Source organism: Phaethon lepturus, unplaced genomic scaffold (assembly GCF_000687285.1).
Source record: "Phaethon lepturus isolate BGI_N335 unplaced genomic scaffold, ASM68728v1 scaffold16392, whole genome shotgun sequence".
NCBI lineage: Eukaryota > Metazoa > Chordata > Aves > Phaethontiformes > Phaethontidae > Phaethon > Phaethon lepturus.
Window position 1 is genome coordinate 4,003 of NW_010521377.1, and position 20,018 is coordinate 24,020.

General features: G+C 45.6%; 2 protein-coding genes across 2 annotated transcripts in view; both read right to left on the reverse strand.

Annotated features, from left to right (window-relative positions):
* CRTAM (cytotoxic and regulatory T cell molecule) overlaps positions 1-11,561 on the reverse strand; it is a 14,862-nt gene extending 3,301 nt beyond the window's left edge. Inside the window, exons 1-8 of the mRNA XM_010281505.1 lie at positions 11,513-11,561; positions 8,086-8,232; positions 5,240-5,392; positions 4,913-5,044; positions 1,340-1,510; positions 704-775; positions 507-572; positions 175-282 (exon numbers count right to left, since the gene is read on the reverse strand). Coding sequence (XP_010279807.1) covers positions 175-282; positions 507-572; positions 704-775; positions 1,340-1,510; positions 4,913-5,044; positions 5,240-5,392; positions 8,086-8,232; positions 11,513-11,561 — 898 coding nt within the window. The remainder of the gene's footprint in view (positions 1-174; positions 283-506; positions 573-703; positions 776-1,339; positions 1,511-4,912; positions 5,045-5,239; positions 5,393-8,085; positions 8,233-11,512) is intronic.
* A 6,927-nt stretch (positions 11,562-18,488) lies between these two features.
* The window catches only part of UBASH3B (ubiquitin associated and SH3 domain containing B), a gene marked incomplete at its 5' end in the record, with an annotated part of 22,448 nt that continues 20,918 nt past the window's right edge, over positions 18,489-20,018 (reverse strand). The window contains 2 exon segments of the mRNA XM_010281506.1: positions 18,489-18,626; positions 19,455-19,564. Coding sequence (XP_010279808.1) covers positions 18,489-18,626; positions 19,455-19,564 — 248 coding nt within the window.

Sequence of the window (20,018 nt, forward strand, 5' to 3'; positions counted from 1 at the left end):
CTAACGAGAGAGTCTTTGTGTGCTTTCATGGCTGCAAAACCGAGGGCTCCCCACACGAGCAAGAAATGCCGTGTTTGATGTTACGCGCTTGTTTGTAACGTGGAATGTGATGCTGTTCTTGGTAGCATTTCTGTCCTGGTTTGGTAAATTCATGCAACTTAAGACCAAACTTACAAGTAGCTGTGAAATCTGGTTGGAGGTGTTGCTGGGTTGGTGTTGACGCTGAGTTGGTAACTACTGGATCCTCCAGTGCTGCAGAAGGGACGGCTGGTTGGTTGGATCCTAAAGGAAACCCCCCGCAACCGCAAGACAAAAATCAGAAGACACAGTTTGCCATTGACCCGATCACTGAAAAACGAAACTTGCCCCATATGCTCCATGCTCCATGGGTGCTCTATCTGATCAGTGGCTAGGCTCACAGTCCTACCGCCCCACCGTCAGCTTCCCTGTCCTCTGCATATATTTAATGCTATGAAATGAGGGAAAAATGAAAGTGAAACCCTTACCGGTATGCTGTGGGTAGCTTGGAGCAGGGGCCGTGCTGCTGTTCAGATCTGACACTGCTGCGGTTGCTGGGGAAAAAAACAAAGCTGTTCTGAAGGCTGTGCAAAATGTCCCTCAGTGCTGATGGCAACTGGTGATTGAGTCCGTGTTTATCTGACCTGTGCATTAATTAAAAAGAGGCCAAGCCGTTAATGCCTACCTGTAGATTGCTCGTTCTCAGATACCGGTGTATCCACCTTTAGTGCAGCTGATGCAGGATTTGTATTTGTCCCTGAAAAAAGCCAACAGGACAACTTTCAGAGCACTTTACGAGCATTTGTTGAATCAAGCGATCTAAGGAAGTATGAAGTACACATAATTAGATCCATCCTAAAAATGAGTAAATAGATGGAAGGCAGACTACTCTGAGAATTATTAGATGAGCAGCTTCTGTGTTAATTTACAATATTTACACCCCGCTAGCTTTCCAGGTGGATGTGTCTAATACGTAGAAAACATGGGAAGCTCACAGCATTTCGAGAACATAAACTTTGAGTTATCCTTAAAGTTTTAGAACAAACATCACCTGAATTCTTGCAGCAGCATTGGGAACTGACCTGCTAAGGCTGCTGTGGCTTAATGTTTAATGAATTTTAAAGTAGTTAAGCAGCAGGAAAAAGCCCCCAAATCTTAGTTTGGAGTTGTTCTTTTGCCCCAAAAAGCCCTCTCATTTAAAAATAGGTTCCACACATGGGGCAGTAGACTATGGGCTTCAACTTTGCGTATGTATCTGTGTAACTTTCACCACTTCAGAGGGGTAAAATGGGAGAGGCTCTGCTGAAGGAGCCTGCGGTACCCATCGCAGGGAGGTGCTCAAACTGGAACGATGCCATCAGCTTCTCTTCTCTTAGTGCTTGGTGGCGAACAACACAGCTGGCTGTTGAATTGGGCCCGTAGGCGAGGACTGTCAGCGTGCTGGTTGTGGCCCATTTCTTCCCATCACCTTCTAACTTGTGCGTAGTGTCACCTATACACCCATAGGAAGAAAACATTTAAGTGCTTTCTAGTCAAGAGCAATTTAACGAAAAACCTGCCGGGCGCAATCTGCATTACTTTGCTGTGCGAAAGCAGCACCTGATGACTGCGCACAAGTGGTTCATTGTGTAAATGGATTACACGGGAGCCCAAAAGGCACCAAGGTCATGTTTCCTTCCTCGGCAGTTGGTTAAGTGCAGACCTCGCTGCACGTCCTGTGCTGAACCCAAAACCTCCGCTCTGTTTCGTGACTCACGTGTGGAAATTCCCCCGCAGTACCCGGAGGACGGCAGTGAAATGTCCAAACACCCACCGGCACTTTTGGTCCTTACTGAACGGAATAAATTGCTTTGCTGTGTGCCACAGCCGTGCATGGCCCGCAGTGGGGAGCCTCAGGGCAAGGACCTGCTGGTTTGCAGCACGACTGAGATCTAGAAAAGTTCTGATTCTGCTATGTGATATCCAAGGGCATTGAATTTGTGTCTTAATAGCTGTGAATTTGTTACCCCAGACATGAAAGTTGTGCAATATTTGTGCACACTGATAAATATGCACAATAAATATTGATATGCAATATTTACATTTGTAATAAATAAACATTTATATAACACTGACATCCTGTGCAAGTCCTCCATCATCCCTATAATGCAGGTTTGACTCTTCCCTTTTTGCAGCTGGGAAAAGCTAAACACAAAGCTTAATTGCCTTGCCATAATGAATTAGAGCAAGCCATGTCACTCTTCAGATGTAGTTCCGAGTCCTCTAGGTAATACTGACTTCTACTCATCGATACAGTATGGAAAACTAAAGATGTATTTCATGTGACACAAAGAGACCTGTTGGATCAGCCCTGGTGAAAAGGGCTGATGTTTTTCAGATGTTTACCTTAAATGCCAATGGTGGCACACAATAATTTCTACTGTCTGCTTATAATGTAGAGGTTCTCTGGAAACAAACTGATGCTTTCTCTTGATCTGTTACCCTTGATAACACCCTTATTTCTTAAATGAAAGAAATTCCTTGTTTCCAAATTAGCCTTTGCAGATAACTTGCCGTACCACATAAACCAGTATTTCTCAACCCTCTTTTCCATCCCCAGCAGGGTCATGTAAGAGCTCAAAAGGATTTCAAAGTGTTTTTGCTACGAAGGAAATAATATTTGTCAGCAACAGCTGAGTAATTATAGCTGGTTCACCCCTGGTGGAACTGAGGTGCTGCCGGTAATTAAGATGTATTAGCTATTTTCTGACCAGTCTATTATATACATATAAAATTATATATGTATAATGAAATATTTGCAGTAACTGATTAAAGCCGAGAATGGAAGGGGGAGAAAAGAGTGTTACTCAAAGACAGTCACCTTCAAAAAAGGAAAGGCACATGCAGAAAGTTTGAGAAACAGCGAATTAGGACAGTTATTTCCTCCTTTCAAACACTTTAATTCGTGTCTGCCACAAGCAGATCTGGGGAGAAATCAGCCCCTCTTCATGTGAATGCGCCTTCCTCGGAAAACCAGCCACAGGTGAAGCCAACCGAGCAGCCCCGGCACGGGCTGGTCGGGTGCTTGATTGCGTGGTGGGAGTGGGGTGGGAGGTCAGGTAGCTCTCCCGGGGATGGCTTCCTCCAACGGCTGCCTGCTGGTAGTGCGGCATGTCGCGCCGAGGAGGAGACGGAGGTAAGTATAGGTTTTTGTTAAAATAAGCGGAGAAACGTGTGGTTGGCTTTATGTGTTGGGGGAGGTGTTTAGCATCTGAGTTGTGTGTTGTGAGGTTACAAGTAATATACTTTATCGGGCCAGAACTGAGGTGGTTTCACGTTTAAGGAAACCCCTGTTTTTAGAAGGACAAATGTAGGAAAATTTTAAAAATGTAGGATAAATTAGGAAAAATGTATATAAAAACTTAAAGGTGACACACTGCTTCCCTGAACTCTTCACAACTTTACAGCTGGTGTTCCCCCAAGCCCTCAGAGCCACACACAGCCCAGCTCTTCCCAAAGGCACGCAGGATTTTAGAACCCGCCTTTCCAGGACAGAGCACCTTCCCCTGCAGTCGCAGGCAGCTTTTCGTGCGGCTCGCTCACCGGCCGTGCCGCTTCCCCTGGGCGCAGCGCTTCACGGGGCTTTATGCGGTTGCATTAACGCCCGTGTATCTGGCAGGTTGGATTGCTTTCTTTTTTCCTATAGTGCTGGATGTATTCAGGCTGGCACGCTGTTGTTTTCTAGAGTTCTTAGTTAAAAAAAGCCACCTTGGGTGGAAGATTGCAGGCTAAGCTTTGAATATGTTGCTTGATGATACAAAATACAAACAAGAGGCTGTTAATACGTGAAAGAAAATACATTTGCATCTATGGGTATTTTCCTCACACTTTGATACAGACGCGCGTTTCCTCTCCACTGTGCTACAGTTACAGCTAATAAGGTAGTTGTTATTAGACCGTGGCCTTCAAAGCAGCTATTTATATAGTACACAAGTGAAATTGAGCTATGTGGTGGCTCTGTGCCTCACGTGTGTCCACCCAGACGCGTGCAGACCTCTCGCTCTGGGGTTCCTGAGCTCTCTTCTTGCGTCTGCTGGTGAGCTGCCTGGCTCCGAACGGACAGAGGAGGGAGAAAGGCTGCTGCTGCGGAGCTGAGGAAAAGCTGTCTACCAGTTACAACAGGGAAATAATTATAATGGATTTGTTAACTGACGTTATACTGGGGCTTTGAAAATTGTGCCTAGAGGGTTTTGGTTTTAGTGGAGTTTCACTCCAGGCTCTCAGCGGGTTTTGGTGCCAAGGGGTGGTGGTCTGCACTGAATGTGAGCAAAGCGGATGAGCCCTCTCCCTCGCACAAACACTGGAATTTAGTCTGGAGAAGAGGAGGCTGAGGGGAGACCTCATCGCTCTCTACGACTACCTGAAAGGGGGTTGTGGCGACGAGGGTGTTGGTCTCTTCTCCCCAGTAACCAGCGATAGGACGAGAGGAAATGGCCTCAAGTTGCGCCAGGGGAGGTTTAGATTGGATATTAGGAAAAATTTCTTCATCGAGAGGATGGTCAAGCATTGGCACAGGCTGCCCAGGGAGGTGGTGGAGTCGCCATCTCTGGAAGTGTTCAAAAAAACGAGTGGATGTGGTGCTTCAGGACATGGTTTAGGGGACACGGTGGCGCTGGATTAATGGTTGGACTTGATGATCTTGAAGGTCCTTTCCAACCTTAGTGATTCTGTGAATTTAGTGCTGGCTTTTCTCCAAACCCACACCATGGGGGCCAACTTGTACTAAATGAGTGGAACATGAATGGTAGTCCCGGCTCATGTGTTGCAGAAGGTGTTTCACTGTCCAGTATTTTTAAACATCCCCAAGACTGATAAGAAGTTGTTAGTAATCAATCCCTGGTCCTTTAACACTTACCAGGGAGCTCTATCCCGTTGTCCAACAGCCAGGTGATCTGGGGCTGTGGTTTACATCCTTGGGTATAGCAAGACAGTGTAATGCTTCTCCCTGTGTCTTGGGATACTTCCAGTACTGGGTTAGAAGGAGCAGCTGCAGCAAGAAGACTTAGAATCAGTTATAGTACGTCTTTCTACTCGGTTTTATGAATGGCTGCAGACATAGCGTTATTTGAGGGGACTGAGCTAAGACCAGGATTATGTTGTGTTAAGCACAATCAAGGTCTGGAGTTGAGGAGCTGGCTTTGTTGCTCTGCTCCTCTGGAGCAAAGCAGGTGAAGGAACTTACCTAATACCTCAACAGTCGTGTTCTCGCTTTTCAGTGGGGTGCTGTAGTAGAAGCATTTATATAGGCCTCCATCGTGCACTGTTACGTTATACAGTCGGATGGATAATTCATCCTTTGAATAATGGATAAGTTTGTACCTCCGATCCCGTAAAGCTGTAAGGAAAACAAAACCCAGCGTGCGATGCGTGTTGGTACGTAAGAGGAAGACGGATAATCAAAGCAGTTATGAATGAGGATAGTTTTCCTTATTGCATTTTTTTAAATTCATCAACGCTTGATGTTCTAGCACAAAACATCCCTCGCCGGTGCTGCGCTAGTAGAGAGGCAGCAGTAAACTGAGGGAGGGGGTGTGTATGCTGCCAGTGGGGAAAATGACATGTTTTTTCTTGCTTGTATTTTCAGGGGGTCTTACTCCTGTGTTCCCAGGCATTCTAACAATTTGCGTTGAGTGTTTTACATGGATAGATATAAGAAAACGCTGCGGGGTGAGGATATGGTATGTGGTCAGGAAAGTAACGTGACCTTTGAATATAGAGCATAGATGCATGAACTGAGGACCTTTCCCTTCCCCGTTCCCCAAGCCTTTATTTGGCCTAGAAAAAATCTCCTCCCTTCTTTGGGTGTATTTTGTGAAATATAAATGAACACTATGGTCAGCACGCGCCTCTCTATTCACTGCTTATTAATTGGCTGTTTTGCTTCCACTATCTCTGTCTAATTACCTTGATTTTAATGAGACTGTCTTCCAGGATATCTGTACGCTGCTGTACAGTCCCCTTTCTCTCGACTTTCTAGTCTCTGCTTCATTCTTCCCCCTGCGTGACCCATGGGAGTCCTTGGCATCAGGCCAGCGAGTCACATGGACTTTTCCCACAACTGCAGCACAGAAAGTGTAACTTTCTGCCCCCGAATTGAACTGAAACTGGGGATGGGTACCAGTCATTGGGGAGAAAAAGACCTCAAAAACTATCTTTTTATTATTTTTTTTTTTAGCTGAGGTCTTGTAAAAGTAGAGAGTTTGGAGAAAATCACAGCAGTACTATAATTTATGGAAGTGATTAAATATTAAAGGATTTTGAAATCACCATGATGTAAGACTTGTAGCTAGCTTGTCATAATTTTAGCTACAGTCAGACTGGAGGGAACTGATTCACGAAGTGGTTTGCTGGAGAAACAACGTGACAGAGATTCACAGTGGTGATTCAGAATAAAAAAATGAAAATGTCTGTGCGCAATGTAAATCTTGGTTTCTCTTTAAATGAGGACTGTTTTCTTCTGTGTTGTAAAAGGAAAAAAATTCAGCGTGTCTGACTTATCAAGGATCCAAATGCTCTGCAAACTCTAGTCCCTGTGGGTGTTATAGCATGCGTCTTACTGAAGGATAATCATGGGATGTTGAAACTATGGGTTGAATCCTCAGGTGATTTAAGACAGATACTGTTTTGTTCGCTTGGGTTAGAGCCTGCTCCTATAGATGCCAATGGATATGTTCTTTCTCTAACCTTATTAAATTGCTGTGTCAACTCAGCAAAACTTTAAGCATCAAAAGGGCTTGAGCCTTTAAAAGATGGAGATGTTTAAAACTGGACATGGGGAGAATAAAGTGTCTTTCTCCAAAATTCTCTGCATAGAAAGAGAGCGTCTGTGGCTGTAGCCAGGGCCATAGCGAACTTGCATGAATGAAGGGATTTGCGCTACTCTTGCCTACCTCTACAGTATAAAATACTGAGAACATACGTATGTGTCAGAAATAGAGATCATTGAAGGAGAGGTGATTTCCTCATAGGTCTTGCAGCTCCTGGGTGCATGATCGGACTAATAGACTGCAACAGGGGAGAGGAACCCCTGCCATAGCCTGCTGTGGTTTTTGGAAGCCTGGATGTCAAAGCAGCAAGGGGCTGGTTGCCATAGCCCTGTTTCCCATAGTGATTAGCTGCCAGTGGCTCAGCAGGGAGTTTTTTTGGATCCCATTTGAATCTAATGGTTCATAGGCATTATACTAAGAGTACTGGACTTGGGATCCTGGATTCCACAGGAAGGAGTTCCTAGTACATACATGTGTGAGTCATTTAAAATTGCTAATGAACACTTGTCCCACTTGCTCTTGTAACTGAGTAAATAGGAGCAACGGTTACTCATGACATTTTCTATTTAGAAATGCAGGTGGCAAGACCCCGTGGCTGGGATCCCCAGAGCAACCAAAGAGAACCCTCAGTTCCTGGGCGGTTTCAATGGGAGTTGGGTACCCAGCGTCATTTGGATAAATCCCAGTCATTATTATCATTAAAGCCTAAAGGCTTTAACAACCAGGGATGCTGACTAGGTACTCCACAAATGAGGAAGACTAAGGCAGTCCTTCTCTTGCAGAGCTGTTGAATTTGGACCAACAAGAGGACAGTTAAGGACAGAGAGACATGAGGTGTAGGGAGTGGAAGGGAACACAGTAATTGTAACTTTGGCTTTGTCGGCATGTATTAGAGATCACTTCTTGTTTTCTAAATATTTTCTCGATGCACTACATCAAATGCCCTCTGAGCAGAAGAGTACCCAGGGCTTTCAGGCACGTCCACTCCTGTCTCTTTTGTAAGGCAAGAGTGGGTTTTTGTGTTAATACCTTGGTGCTGGTGATAACTACAGCTCATTGCTAAAAGCTCTAGTGCCAGACCACTCTTGTGGAGGTTTCCATTTCATCAGCTTCCTGCCAGAAAGGGGCTGAATGTAAAACCATCTCAATTGGTTGGGCTGCAGGTGAGTCAGACTGGCCATGGGTGGGAGCCAGGAAAGCCCACTTCTGAGTGACCCTCCAGCCCCACGTGGAAAGTGCTGCTGTCAGTTTTCACACTTACCCCGATGGGTGTTTAGAAAAATGGAAAACCCGTGAGGGTTTAACCACTGCCGGGCAGAATGGTTGTCACCGCTGAAGGTGCAGTGGAGAATTAGGTCCTCTCCTTCCTTTAGAGTTACGGTTTCACTGCCAGCTCCTGGAAAATCCCCTGCCAGAGATGAGGGGAAAAAACAAGTATTAAGATGTGACATGAAGTAGAGTGAGAACGTTTCGCACAGAGTAATATGTCAACTTCCAATTTTTCAAGGGTGTAAAGGTTTTTCTACACTGGGAAACTTGCTGGTGTGATTGTACTGATATAAAGAAATCATAGTCATTAGACAGGTCATCGCAGTCACTAAGGTAAGACTTGTACCAAACGTTTGTGATCTTCACCCGCCAGCACAACCAGATTTAGTTATTGGATGTTATTCCATACAAGCCACTGAAGAATTGAGAGCAGACCCATTTAATGCCAAGTTTTCCCTGGATGTTAACACAAACATTGACTTTCGCTATTCCACATTCCATTCTGGAGCTGTTGAACCTGACCGGCAAGCGTGTGCGACTGAGCAGTGAATGATCAGCACCTCTGAAAAATGAGGCTTTTTTATTCAGAAAGTGTAATGCTGCAGCTGCTTTGAACTGGCTTTGAAAGGTCTTTTGCAGGCAGGATCTGTAAAACCTGGCCTGGCCCAGGTTACTAAAAATTTCATTCTCTCTCCTCCCAGTTCATTTTACAGACGGGCAGTAAAGTGTGTTTTACTCTCCAGACATTCTAAGATATATAATACACTTTGTGAAAATATTTGATGAGCTGGAATGAATTGCCTTCTCTAGAAAAAAGCATGCCCTGGAGAAATTACTAAGAGCAGTGCCTGGGTCAGAATTAAGTAAATAGCCAGTAAAAGGGTTTTATTTTTCGTTCCTGTTTTGTGTGTTTTGATTTTATTTCCCAGGTAGCTGTCTGCTGCAAGTTCCTACCGCATAGACGAGCGCTGTGGTTTGGGGAAATGAATCTTTCTGGGCTTCAGGAAAGCTTTTCATTTTCTTAAAAACATTTAAAAATATACCAAAAACGAAGCTATCGCAGGGCATTCTTGCTGGACCTGATCTTTTATGACTAAAATCAGAGGAAGGACTTGTCTCCTTGTAAGACGGTAGTTTCCCATGGGGATGTGTTCCATGCCTCTCCGTTGAGTTGCGCACACGTGACATTTCCTGGGCCAGCGATGGCACGGAAAAATGGTCAGCGATGGAGCCTGGGACTTCACAAATAGCGAAGACACCATAGATCTTTTCTCTTTTTTCACTAACTAATCTTTGGACCCTACAAGCCTGTAGAAGGTATTTCCTTGTAATGTCTCAATAGTTTTACTTCCAAATTTGTACGTATGACGTATGCCGCTTTAGCTAAAGAGAAACCGTGCGATACAGATGGGCTGAATATCCTTACCGCACCGTGCTGAGACCCCACAGGCTGGGTTCGACTGAATTGCTGTACACCGGCAAAGCGCCGTTGAGCTTGGAGTGGCCATAACTGATTTACCATCTCGTATGGCACATCGGTGCCTTTGGCTGGTATTTCCGCTTGTTTCCACCTCCGTTCCCTAGAGTTAGTGTCCCAGCTGGCTTCTCAGGGCTCGTGCCACGTGGGGGTCGCTCGCAGAGGAGCGGCAGAAAAGGAAAACCTCCTTGGATGGGTTCCACTTGTGAAGACCTGTGTCAGGAGGTGCGTGTTGTTAAGGCAGCAGAGAGGGCCTTGTCTGTGGTTTTCCACGGGGCCCTTCTGCATTTTTTCGTAGCGATGGTTTCCTGCCGCTAACAGCAGTGTGGGGTCTTTCAAGTCGCACCTTTTGAGGTGAGAGCAGCAAGACTGAGCAAGGAAAGGTGGGGGTGGTGCTTGCTTTCCTAAAACAGAAAAGAGCGGCCCCCAGGACAGGGCATATACGTAATTTCCATGAGAGACCATGGTTTCATTCAGACCGTGTCTCGCAGGTCACATTTCCTTCCTCGTACAGGGAGCAGTTTGACGTGGCTGTGGTCTTCAAACCACCGTAGCCCACCACACTACAGTCACTGGGGTGGGAGATGCTCCCATGCCAGCTCCAGAGGACAGTGGTGGTTGTACCATGTAGAGCCCAGGTGCCCTGGCTACCTGGAAAAATTAGTCTGGCATCGAGTGTAGTGATATATCCACCTTCTTGGCAAGACAAGGCAACAATTTCATGCTAGAAATTGCAGAATGCAACTGAGCAGAATGGCTCACGCCTCTCGTTGTTGTTGTTTTAGCCTTCAGAAAGCGCATGGAGAACTTGCGGTGGTGATACGCACTCCATGCATCATGTCAGAGTTAACTTTAAAACTGTAGCCTATAGAGGCATCCTGTGCAACGAGTTATTTTTGGCCTGTGGCTGCTGACCTGCGAGTGGGAGTCTGAATTAATTCTGGTGGCCAAGAACAGAGCAGCTAGCAGTTATCAGCAGGTACAACTTCATCGTGCAGGAGTCTGCGGCAATACTGGGGGAAGAGGGGTCGTACGCTGAAACGGAGTGGCAGCCGCTGATTTGGAGCGACTTTAAAGGGCGCTGCAAGTGCTAGTTCAGCTAGGCTGTGACTGGCCGCTCCTTAAAGCCTGGCTTATATTAAATGCAATCAAAGGTAATAAAATATCCAAAGAATACTACACCCGTTACAGAATGTTTTGTCGCTGTTTAGGCACCGAGATTTGATGTGGCCGCCGTTAACAATACCTTTGTGTGTGCGAGTATTCCCGAGTGTTAGCAGTAGCACCGCCGGGGTTTTTGCTGCAGCGTTTGTGAAGAAGGGAGAGGGATGATTACTTCGGCCAGGCTCGCGCGTGCATTCCTCCTGCCAAGGTCAGGAGTGAAGCCTGCAAGAATGCTGAGCTGTAGATAGCTGTTTTGCTGCTTTCCTTACGTAAATCTTTCCCTGTTTGACATGGTCAAATAGGAATCTTTCACACTCTCCTGTGTATGAAAGAGAGATTAGCAAAGTAGGTACAAGCTACATCCTCTAGTAGGAGTAAGGAGATTGAGCGTTTGAAGAGCTTTTCATTTTCAAAGTACTTTGCAAGAACTTTCTAAATTACCCTGACTTCCTATATTAGCCTCTTTTTACACAATACATGAACAAAGGCGTACACAGATACCCAAGCCGTGGAGAGTAAGCAGTGATCCACTGTCCAAATTTAAGGGAGAACCTTTTGATTTGCCAATGCTTTGCCATCTCGAGCGTGCTGCTAGGAGGTGAATTGGTCTCACTGATGCTGGGTTTGGGAGTCAGCTGGAAGCTGGGTGACAGTACGGCATTGTCAACAAGAAAACAACAGCAAAGCTGCCTCGCTCTTGGTGTGCTGAAGCTCTGGCAATGGAGCTCTCCGGGCTGGACTGCTTGCAAAGGGGAGATGTACAACGCGTAGCGCTTACCTTGCATCAGGAACAGAGCCGCGACGTGTAGCACCCTGGTGAAAGCCATGTCGCGGTGTGGGCACGGGCGGTCTGTGCCGACTTCCCCTCTCTGCCGGGGCTGCTGTGCAGCCGGTCCCCTTTTGGCACGGCGGGGAGCAGGTTTACCGTGACTTCATCCCTGCCCGGGGCTCTGCCTCCTTCCCTTCTCTCTGCTGTCCCGCTCTCTTCTCCCCCCGTCCCACGTTTCCTATGTGTTGGCGACTGCTGAGAAATCGGTGACCTCACAGGTCACCTAAAACGAAACCGGTGGGCGACAGGACTGGGGGCACTTCACCTCGCACCCCCTCCAGCTCCATCCCGCTCAGCGTCCGTGCGGGGGAGATGTATATAGAGGGGGAAGCAGGTAAAGGTTAAGAGAAACGTGGACCTTGGGGTAATCCTGCACTCTGGAGGATTAAATCCCCCGAGATGGGGAGGCACCCCGGAAGGCAGAGCTTATTTGTGCTCTGTAGTGCAGTAATTGCAAGGTTGCCTGAAAACCCAGCTGTGCGGTTTAAATCCCTGGGAAAACAGTCTTGCGTCACTCTGCACCTTGTACCACTGCAGGTATGGGGGCTTGATTTGCTCTGCTTGCCGGGATCCTGGCAAAACAAATAACGAGAGAAAGGTAATTTGCTGCGTGTGGTTTGCGGCTCTCTGGGGAATGAAGAGCAGTGGTGAGGCTGTTGTGAAAGGTTCGCTGGGCGCTGAACCACGGGGCGGAGGGATGACTACAGCCAGGAGGTCCCACAGGACCAATGGCAGAATCTGGGTTTCCCGTGTCCCCTTGCAGGTCTGATTATTTCAGGAGCAATTTGGGGCATAACAAAGCTTTTTGTGTCTCCTGGTGTGTGATGTCCAGTAACGTCACAAGATTTATCCAAGCCCGCTTGTAGGCAGCGCCGCTTCTCATGATGTAGCCACGTGTGCCGATTTCCAAAAAGGCTTTGCCAGATCCTCCTCTGGCACTTCTCTGCAACTGCCCGGCATTTAGTGCAAATGACTGATACTGCCAAAAGGAGCTAACTTTAATAAGATAAGAAATATGGTTTAAAAACCATGTGCATTTGCAGGACATGGGTTTGAGTGAACTGGACAAAATGGTTCATTCAAAACACATTATGCATTTCACTTCTAATTTATTAGGACCTGTTTCCATGAAACTTCCAGGTGCATGGAAGTGCATCATTCTATTAGCATATATTTGATTGATAAAAGCCATGGCTTTTATGTTAATCGTAATATAGTCAGTTTTACTGGAAAACAGAGCTGTAGACCATGAAGTTTAGTGTAGCTAGTTGGTTTGAAAGGAAGGAGTCTCACTGGCTGCTAAAGTGTTGCTGGATTAAAAAATCCAGATCAAGAAAGAAGATATGTGTTGTAAAGGTAAGCATTGCTTTGGTTTAAAAGTTGTGCTTCCAGTTCCACGCGTCTAAATCTGACAGTAAAGTAACTCCGGGGGAAAAAAGCCATCGAGTAGTAGGGAGGCTGAGGCTACCTGCCTCCAACCCAGAGGGAAAACTCCGTCCCTCTGCGGGAGATGGAAAACCAGACTTGAGATGGTTTTGTGCCATCTGCTGTCAAATAAATGAACTTCATCTTGAGTGGAAGGAAGAAAAATGTAGCTCAAATTCCCTTTTCTCCTTGATGCTTCTGAGGCTTACACCCCATCCGGGTGGGCATCCTGAAATGGGAGGTGGTGAGGGCGGCGTTGCAACCCAAACTGAGGACCAGCCCTGACTCCCTTTTTGTTTCAAGGTCCCAGTACGGGGCCCGGCATGCACCCGGTACAGGCATTTTTCCTACCTACGTCTTGCTGGAGCCACTGAGAACATTGCTCAGGTGCACCCCAGCAACGCATGGGCCCTTGGGGGGCACTTCATTGGAGGTCTGTGTCAGAATATTCACGCCGGCAAAGTCCAACACGCTTGAGAGGAAAATTTAAATGGGAAGGACGAGCTGTGGGTGCGTGGCATCTTTATTAAATCATCTACAAGACATTTTTGTCCCACTTCCGAGAAATCCATTTAATGTCATAAGCAAATTAAAATGCAGTGGTTGTTTTAACAGTTGTTAGCACTTGAAAGTGAGCTTAAAAACAACCAACCAACCCCCCCCAAATAAAAAAATACAGATGTCACAGGTAATTACAGCTATTTTTGGCAATACAATTATTGGGTTTTTTAAACAGCAAACATTTTTTTCTCAAATAAATACAATCTGCTCACACTAAAAAAACATAATAAACAGAACGATACAACAGGTTTAAAATAAAGTTTAAAAAAAGTATTCATTGATAACATCAAGTTTTAAGAGATGTCCACAGAGCGAAACTTCAGAAAATACATTTTAATGGGAAGTAATAGAAAGGAACTGGCTGTGTATTTTCTGTTACGCAGCATGGATGGTTCATGAATATTCCCCAGGGAACAAGTATTTGTGGAAATGGTGAGAAGTAAGTAGTGATTCAGAGCGTATGGAACCAATCACACTTACTGCTTAATTTTTTCGTTCTGTTCATTCATTCACTGTTTTAAGCATGTCTGCTACCCCCACCGTTTCATAAAGTTCAAATAATTTCCTCTATGCTTAGGCTCTTTTTAAAAAACAAACCAAACCTATTAAACCTTCCTTTCTAAACAGCAGTTTTCATACGGACTTTCAATCCATTTTAAGTTGTGAAGCATCACAAACTGGTTTGCAGCTCTGGGTTTAGATGAGGGTTAGTGGACTACAGCCCAACTCGGTGGTCTAGCGTCCCTCTCTGTGAAATGAACACGAATATAATCGGACACTAAATCTCACCCTACGTCCGCAAGCATTTCTTAAATGGGGACCGGGAGGGCTCAGCCCCGCACAGACACGGGTGCTCCGAATTCCTCGTTAAGTCCGTGGCGGTCGGGGGGAGCAGCCTGGGGTCGGACCAGGCTTTGCGCAGCCTCGTCCCAAGCCTGAGGAGGTAACGTGAAATCCTCCTCCTCGTTTCCCTGGGCTCTGGGTCGGGCCTTTGCGAGGACCCCCGCGACCCAGGGGCAGAAGCATCAGCTTCTTCCGTGCCGTACGCGGGCGCGAAGCGGGGAGGCTGAGCCCGTCCCGGTGCTGTACGCAGCCCCGTCCCCTCACCTTTTTCCCAACGGCCGCAGTTAGGGCGCAGTCAAAGCTGACAGTACCCACGTCCCCGAGAGAGTGCTCCCGGGGGGGCTCAGCGCCGCGGACACAAAATAATAGGCTGGGAAACAGCACTCTAGCCTCCCTTCCACGCCCTTTGCTTTGCAGAGGTACTTGTGTTGCCTTCACTAAAGATAATTCCTGCGGAATTCTTTGTGAACAACCACTTGTTTGGTGATGTAAACTAGCACTTTCATAAGAACGTTGACGCTAGAAGCTAAGACCGGAGGAGAAGGAGGCTCCTACCACCAGCTGACTTCTTTCTGAAACCGTTCAGACTGCGTGAAAAGGGAAATACTTTTTTTTTTTTTCTGGAGTTATGGCCTGGACCCTCAGTTTGTATAAACAAGCAAAGCTCTGTTGATTTGACTATACAGTCTCAATTTACACTGACGGCTCCGCGCTCAAGAGGATTTAAGTGTTTGGCTGTAGCTGCCACTGCACTAAACGTCAGGGAAATGCGCGAAACTTTTAGACCTGCATTAAACTAGAAAGGTATCCCCAGGCAGAGCTCAAGCCTTGGGGCATCCTGCAGCCCCCTCCCATCCACTTGAGCAGAGGGAGATATAAAGTCTAGTGATAAGGACAAATTTTTGACCAAACCTGAATTTTTTCGAGTGCCCTGGTTTTGACCTTCTGGTGCCAAGTGTCATCCCGCCAGCCGCTGCACTTTGATTCTTGTATTTTTCTAGCTCAACCCTTAAGCTGCAGTTTATGAAAATACTGGTTGACCAACTCATTCTTGCTGGATTTCCAGCTTTGTTCCTTAATTGGGAAGAGAAGGGAAAATCTAGGAACTGCTATTTGCCTCCTATACCCTAATTAAACTGTTGGGATCTGATGCAGCTCACAGTGATGGCAAGGAAAAGACTTGCATGCACTTCAGACAGATCAAGTCTAATGTTCTTCTGGGACAAAACACTGAAGTGACGTTAAATACACATTAATGAGCAGCAATGGAGTGAAAGTGAAGCAGCAATTGTTTTGTATTCTTAACATCTCAAAAATTTAAAAGGAACATTTTTTTTTTCTTTTTTCCCCCCAATAAGCCTTATCATCATGACATTATTTAACGCAAAACCCCTACGAGAAATCAAAATGCTACAAGAAAACAAGATTTTTCTTTCTGAGATTCTTGACACCTGAAAAATCTAATTTGAGATAAGACTACAATTGTCAAAATACTTTCCCAAACATCAAAAAATATACTCTTTTTTCTAAGAAGAGAGTATTTTAACATCTACCATCTCAAACAGAACACTCTTTTCTATATTACTATATGCAAAGATCAGCTAGTACAATATTCAAATTGTGCATTCAGGTTTTGTTCCCTCTCCGTTTCATGCTTCTGTCTAAATAAACTCCTTGTAATGTCGTTTAACTGCAGTAGGACCTAAGCAGTCTCCACTGTTTTGTATGGGCAATATTTGTTGCCTGAAATTACATCTTGCTGGCCCACAGTGTAAAACAAAAAGCAGTCCAAAGAATCACACATGCATCAGTAACCAAATTCATTTTGGTGTGATTGTCATCCATTTAGTTTTAAACTCTTTGCAAATTTGCAGCGAGTAAGCATGGAGGAAAACAAGCCAGAAATGCTCTTCAGAATGTCTGTACACAGCCAAAAATAGTTTAAATTACAGTTAAAAACTAAAGTGACAGTGGTATAACTGCACAGGAGCAGTTTCTTCTGTCATCTCATAAGTTATCTATCTCCCTGACTTTTCAGTATACATCCCTGGTATAATAATGCACTTACGAATGGCCTACTGTGTATTAAATAGTCATAAACGTATAAATAATGGACTATCGTGACATATTGCACAGGATGAACTCTCTGCTGGCTCAAAATCTGTACAGAATCTGGCGTAGTCTCCTTGGCAAGCCCAGTAAAGCCCAGAGACAAAGCTGAGCTATAACCCCTGGAGCTGTGTTGCACCGCAGTTGCAGAGGGTTTGGGCTCTTTAGAAGAGCGATTGCAGTCTGTCCCTCCCCGGCTGCTCTGACTGCTGACAGCGCAGCTCGGTCAGACCCTGCTGAAGGGCGAGACCAGTCCTGCCGAAGGCTTGATAGGTTAAGAAAACCCAAAACGAGATCAAACTTTGATCTTGCTATGAATAATAAGCCTTTCTCAAAGTTGGCCAGCATAAGCTTCTGTGCCGTAACGCTTTCTGCAGGACTGAAGAAAAAAAAACTGGGATGCCAGAATTTCTTTCCTGGTTCTTCTGAACTTGCCTTTGATGGTATTTATGAGAATACCTAGACTTACAGTCCAAACAAAGGAAGGAGTATGCCTAAATCTCTTTCATCCCATTTAAGCACATTTTTAAGTACCTTCTGAAAGCGAGCCTACACTGATAGGACTCGTACAAATGTCTGCAGGAATTTTTTGACCCAAGGCAGATGACTTAAGATAACAACAATCTAAAAGAAACCTGCTCTGAAGCCAGTTTATACTATAAACTACTATTTTGCATTCTCCTGTGAAGCAGCTGGTATTGGCATCTTGCAGGCTGTTGAACTAAGAGTTGTGATTTCAAAGATTTTAGCTACAGATCGAAACCCTTCTCTTCCCCTTCTCCCCAAAACATAACCCTTCCCCCATCGGATAAATAGCATTTTAATAGGCCAAAGCATGTTGCTCCTAAATTTACATGTACTGTTTTTTCAGCTCTGCTTTGTCTTTATGACAGATAGCACTTAGGAATTAAGGAAGCAAAGCATGCAGCGGAGGCTGAATTTCAGCATCTCTTTGATTTCATCGTTACCTCCCGAAGAAAGCTGCTTACTGCAGAACCTCACCAGGGCTGACGGAAAAGCTCACAAGGGACAGAAAGCCACCACTGTGTAAATGACCAGCACAAAATCTCAGTATAAAAGGGAAAATCCTTTTTCAAGATTTTCTGAAGAGAATTTAAAAGACACAAACACTTTAGGCTGGGTCTGTGCACAAGGGTGGATTTCAATAACCTCAATAAAGGACACACCCCCCCCCAACTTTCTAAATCCTTTAGGTTTGGTTGGAAAAGTCTCATTTCATCTCCACTTAAAGGAAACTGCTCCCAGTCTTTGTTCACAACGGTGCTGTCTTTTGATGTGCAGACTTCATTTGTAATGGAGGCAAAATTCAGAATTTTCTTCTGACGCGGATCAGCGTCCATCAACCTTTGCATCCACGGTGTGCCCAACACAACCCCGAAGGCGCTGCTGAAGTTGAGGAGAGGAATAATCTGCTGCTGCCTGCGAAGGCAATGCTGGACTCTCATTTCCAGCTGGTGGTGGTACGCTTTAGAGAAGGTGCTGAGAATTTAGGGGTTGCGAGTGAGGGGTTGTCAACACGTGGTCCTGAACAAGCCTGCTAATGCTTTGCAAAAATAGTAGTGAACCCCCCCCAGCATCCTGAATGCTCAACTTTGACACGGTGCTAGTTGTTTCTAACGCGGTGCAGAAGGCAGTGAAAGTCACTGGTGTTATCAGAGCTCCATTCAAGGGGGGAAAATCTACCTGAGCTACTGCCTAAACGGAGACTCCCTGCTGTGCAAGAGCTTCAATCTGCATCTTTAATATTTTTTCCCTCAGATCACTCCCTTTTGTATTTGCCTAGTTGTATATGAAATTTTTTGCATGGCTGTGGCTGCGGCTGCGTGAGAGATATGCTAGAACAGCTGTTTGTGTGATCCACTGAACATATTATGACTATTTTCTCACTGTCAATAAACACAAGAAAGAAGAGACATTCTCCAACGCTTAGAAAGGCCATGGGTTTTCCTTGCTCGTGTAGCTTTGCCTATTCTTGTAGTAAGGTTTCTCTCCAGTTAAAGCCTCCAGTTGGTCCGTGTGTGAGAGGGAGGATGGGGGGGTCCGTAAGCTGCCAAACACCTGTATCTCCCAGTTCTTCGCATGAACAAAACCCCAGGTACGGAATCTGCGTGAAGAGAGACGGAAATAAAGGCAATGAGCGGGGATCCAGCTGTGCAAGGAGGGAGCTGCCCTAAGGGCTGAAATCCTGCTGTGCTACCGAAGCATTTCGCTGTCTTATCTCTTTCTCACTCTCCCCCAAGTCCATTTTCGAAAGATGATTGTAGGACTCAGGTGTGACAGCCAGACTTTGTGCTATACCTTTGTAAGGTGGTTTAAATATGGGCCAGTTCGAACCAAAGATATCCTGTTGGCTGACATGGTCCCAAACCCTGGAGCCCAGCACAGCCATGGAGGAGAAACGCGGATGCTGCTCTGGCTCAGGAGCCAGCTATGGATATCCCAGAGAGTGTCTGCAAGGCTGGCACTGGGCAATGCCCTCTCCTTAGCCAGGGCTGGAGTAAAGGAATGAAGGCAGAAGACCCCGTTCTCATTTTCAGTCCTCTTCTCTGACGGTTAACAGCTCTTCAAAAAAAAACTCTTCCGAGTGAAATGAGAAGGGGAAGTGGCGTAGGGCAGAAGTGCCCCGTTAACTGTGGTTAGGGTGTTGTCGGCACTGGAGGGCCCCTGGTATCTACAAGCATAAGGCAGAGCCCTGCAAGCCCATTTGTAGGTGGGCATCTGATCCCGTGCTATCTGTTACAGAAGTGACACGTTAAGATAAGCCTCTTAATCCCATCTGCTTTACTCTCGTGACTTGTGAAATGGATGAAACGCAATAACGGGCAGAACGGTATCGGGCGGGAGGAACAAAGTGTCCTCTGCCTGGTTAAGCAGATTGCAAATTTCTTTTCTCTTTGTAAAGCCAGCGACCTTTACTGCTGCTGGTAATTACCTTTCGGACCATCTGTACAAAGTCCTTGGAGTTCTGCGGCGAGAGCCCTTGGAGCTGGCAGGTACAAGCCTCCAGGGAGGATGCGTGGGCCACTATCAGGATGTTATTTCCTGAAATAAAGTGAGAAACGAGGGAGGTGAAGCCAGCTTTAGGGACTGGCGCCCAAGGTCAAGCAGACCAATTAAAATGTTCAAAATGCATTTATGTATCATATAACAACATTAAACTATGTGTATTAGGGGTAAAAAGCATCGTTTATTAACATATACCATATTTAGAGCATTTCTCAGTTTTCAGGATAATGGTTGACTCAGTGCTACTTAAGTTTTAAAATGGCTTTCGGAAGAAAACAAAAAAATTCCAGTGAGATTTCAGCTATCTTGTGAAGCAAATGCTTTCTCCTACCCCAAAGTTAATTCTGATTACGACAAGCACTTTAATTTCAGTTGCTGTTTTTCCACAGCGAGAGCTTTAGATTTCCATTTCCAAGATCTTTTACAACCAATGCCAAATTGTGCTATTTTGTTTGTGTGCAAACTATTAAAATAAAAGCTTAGAATGCCG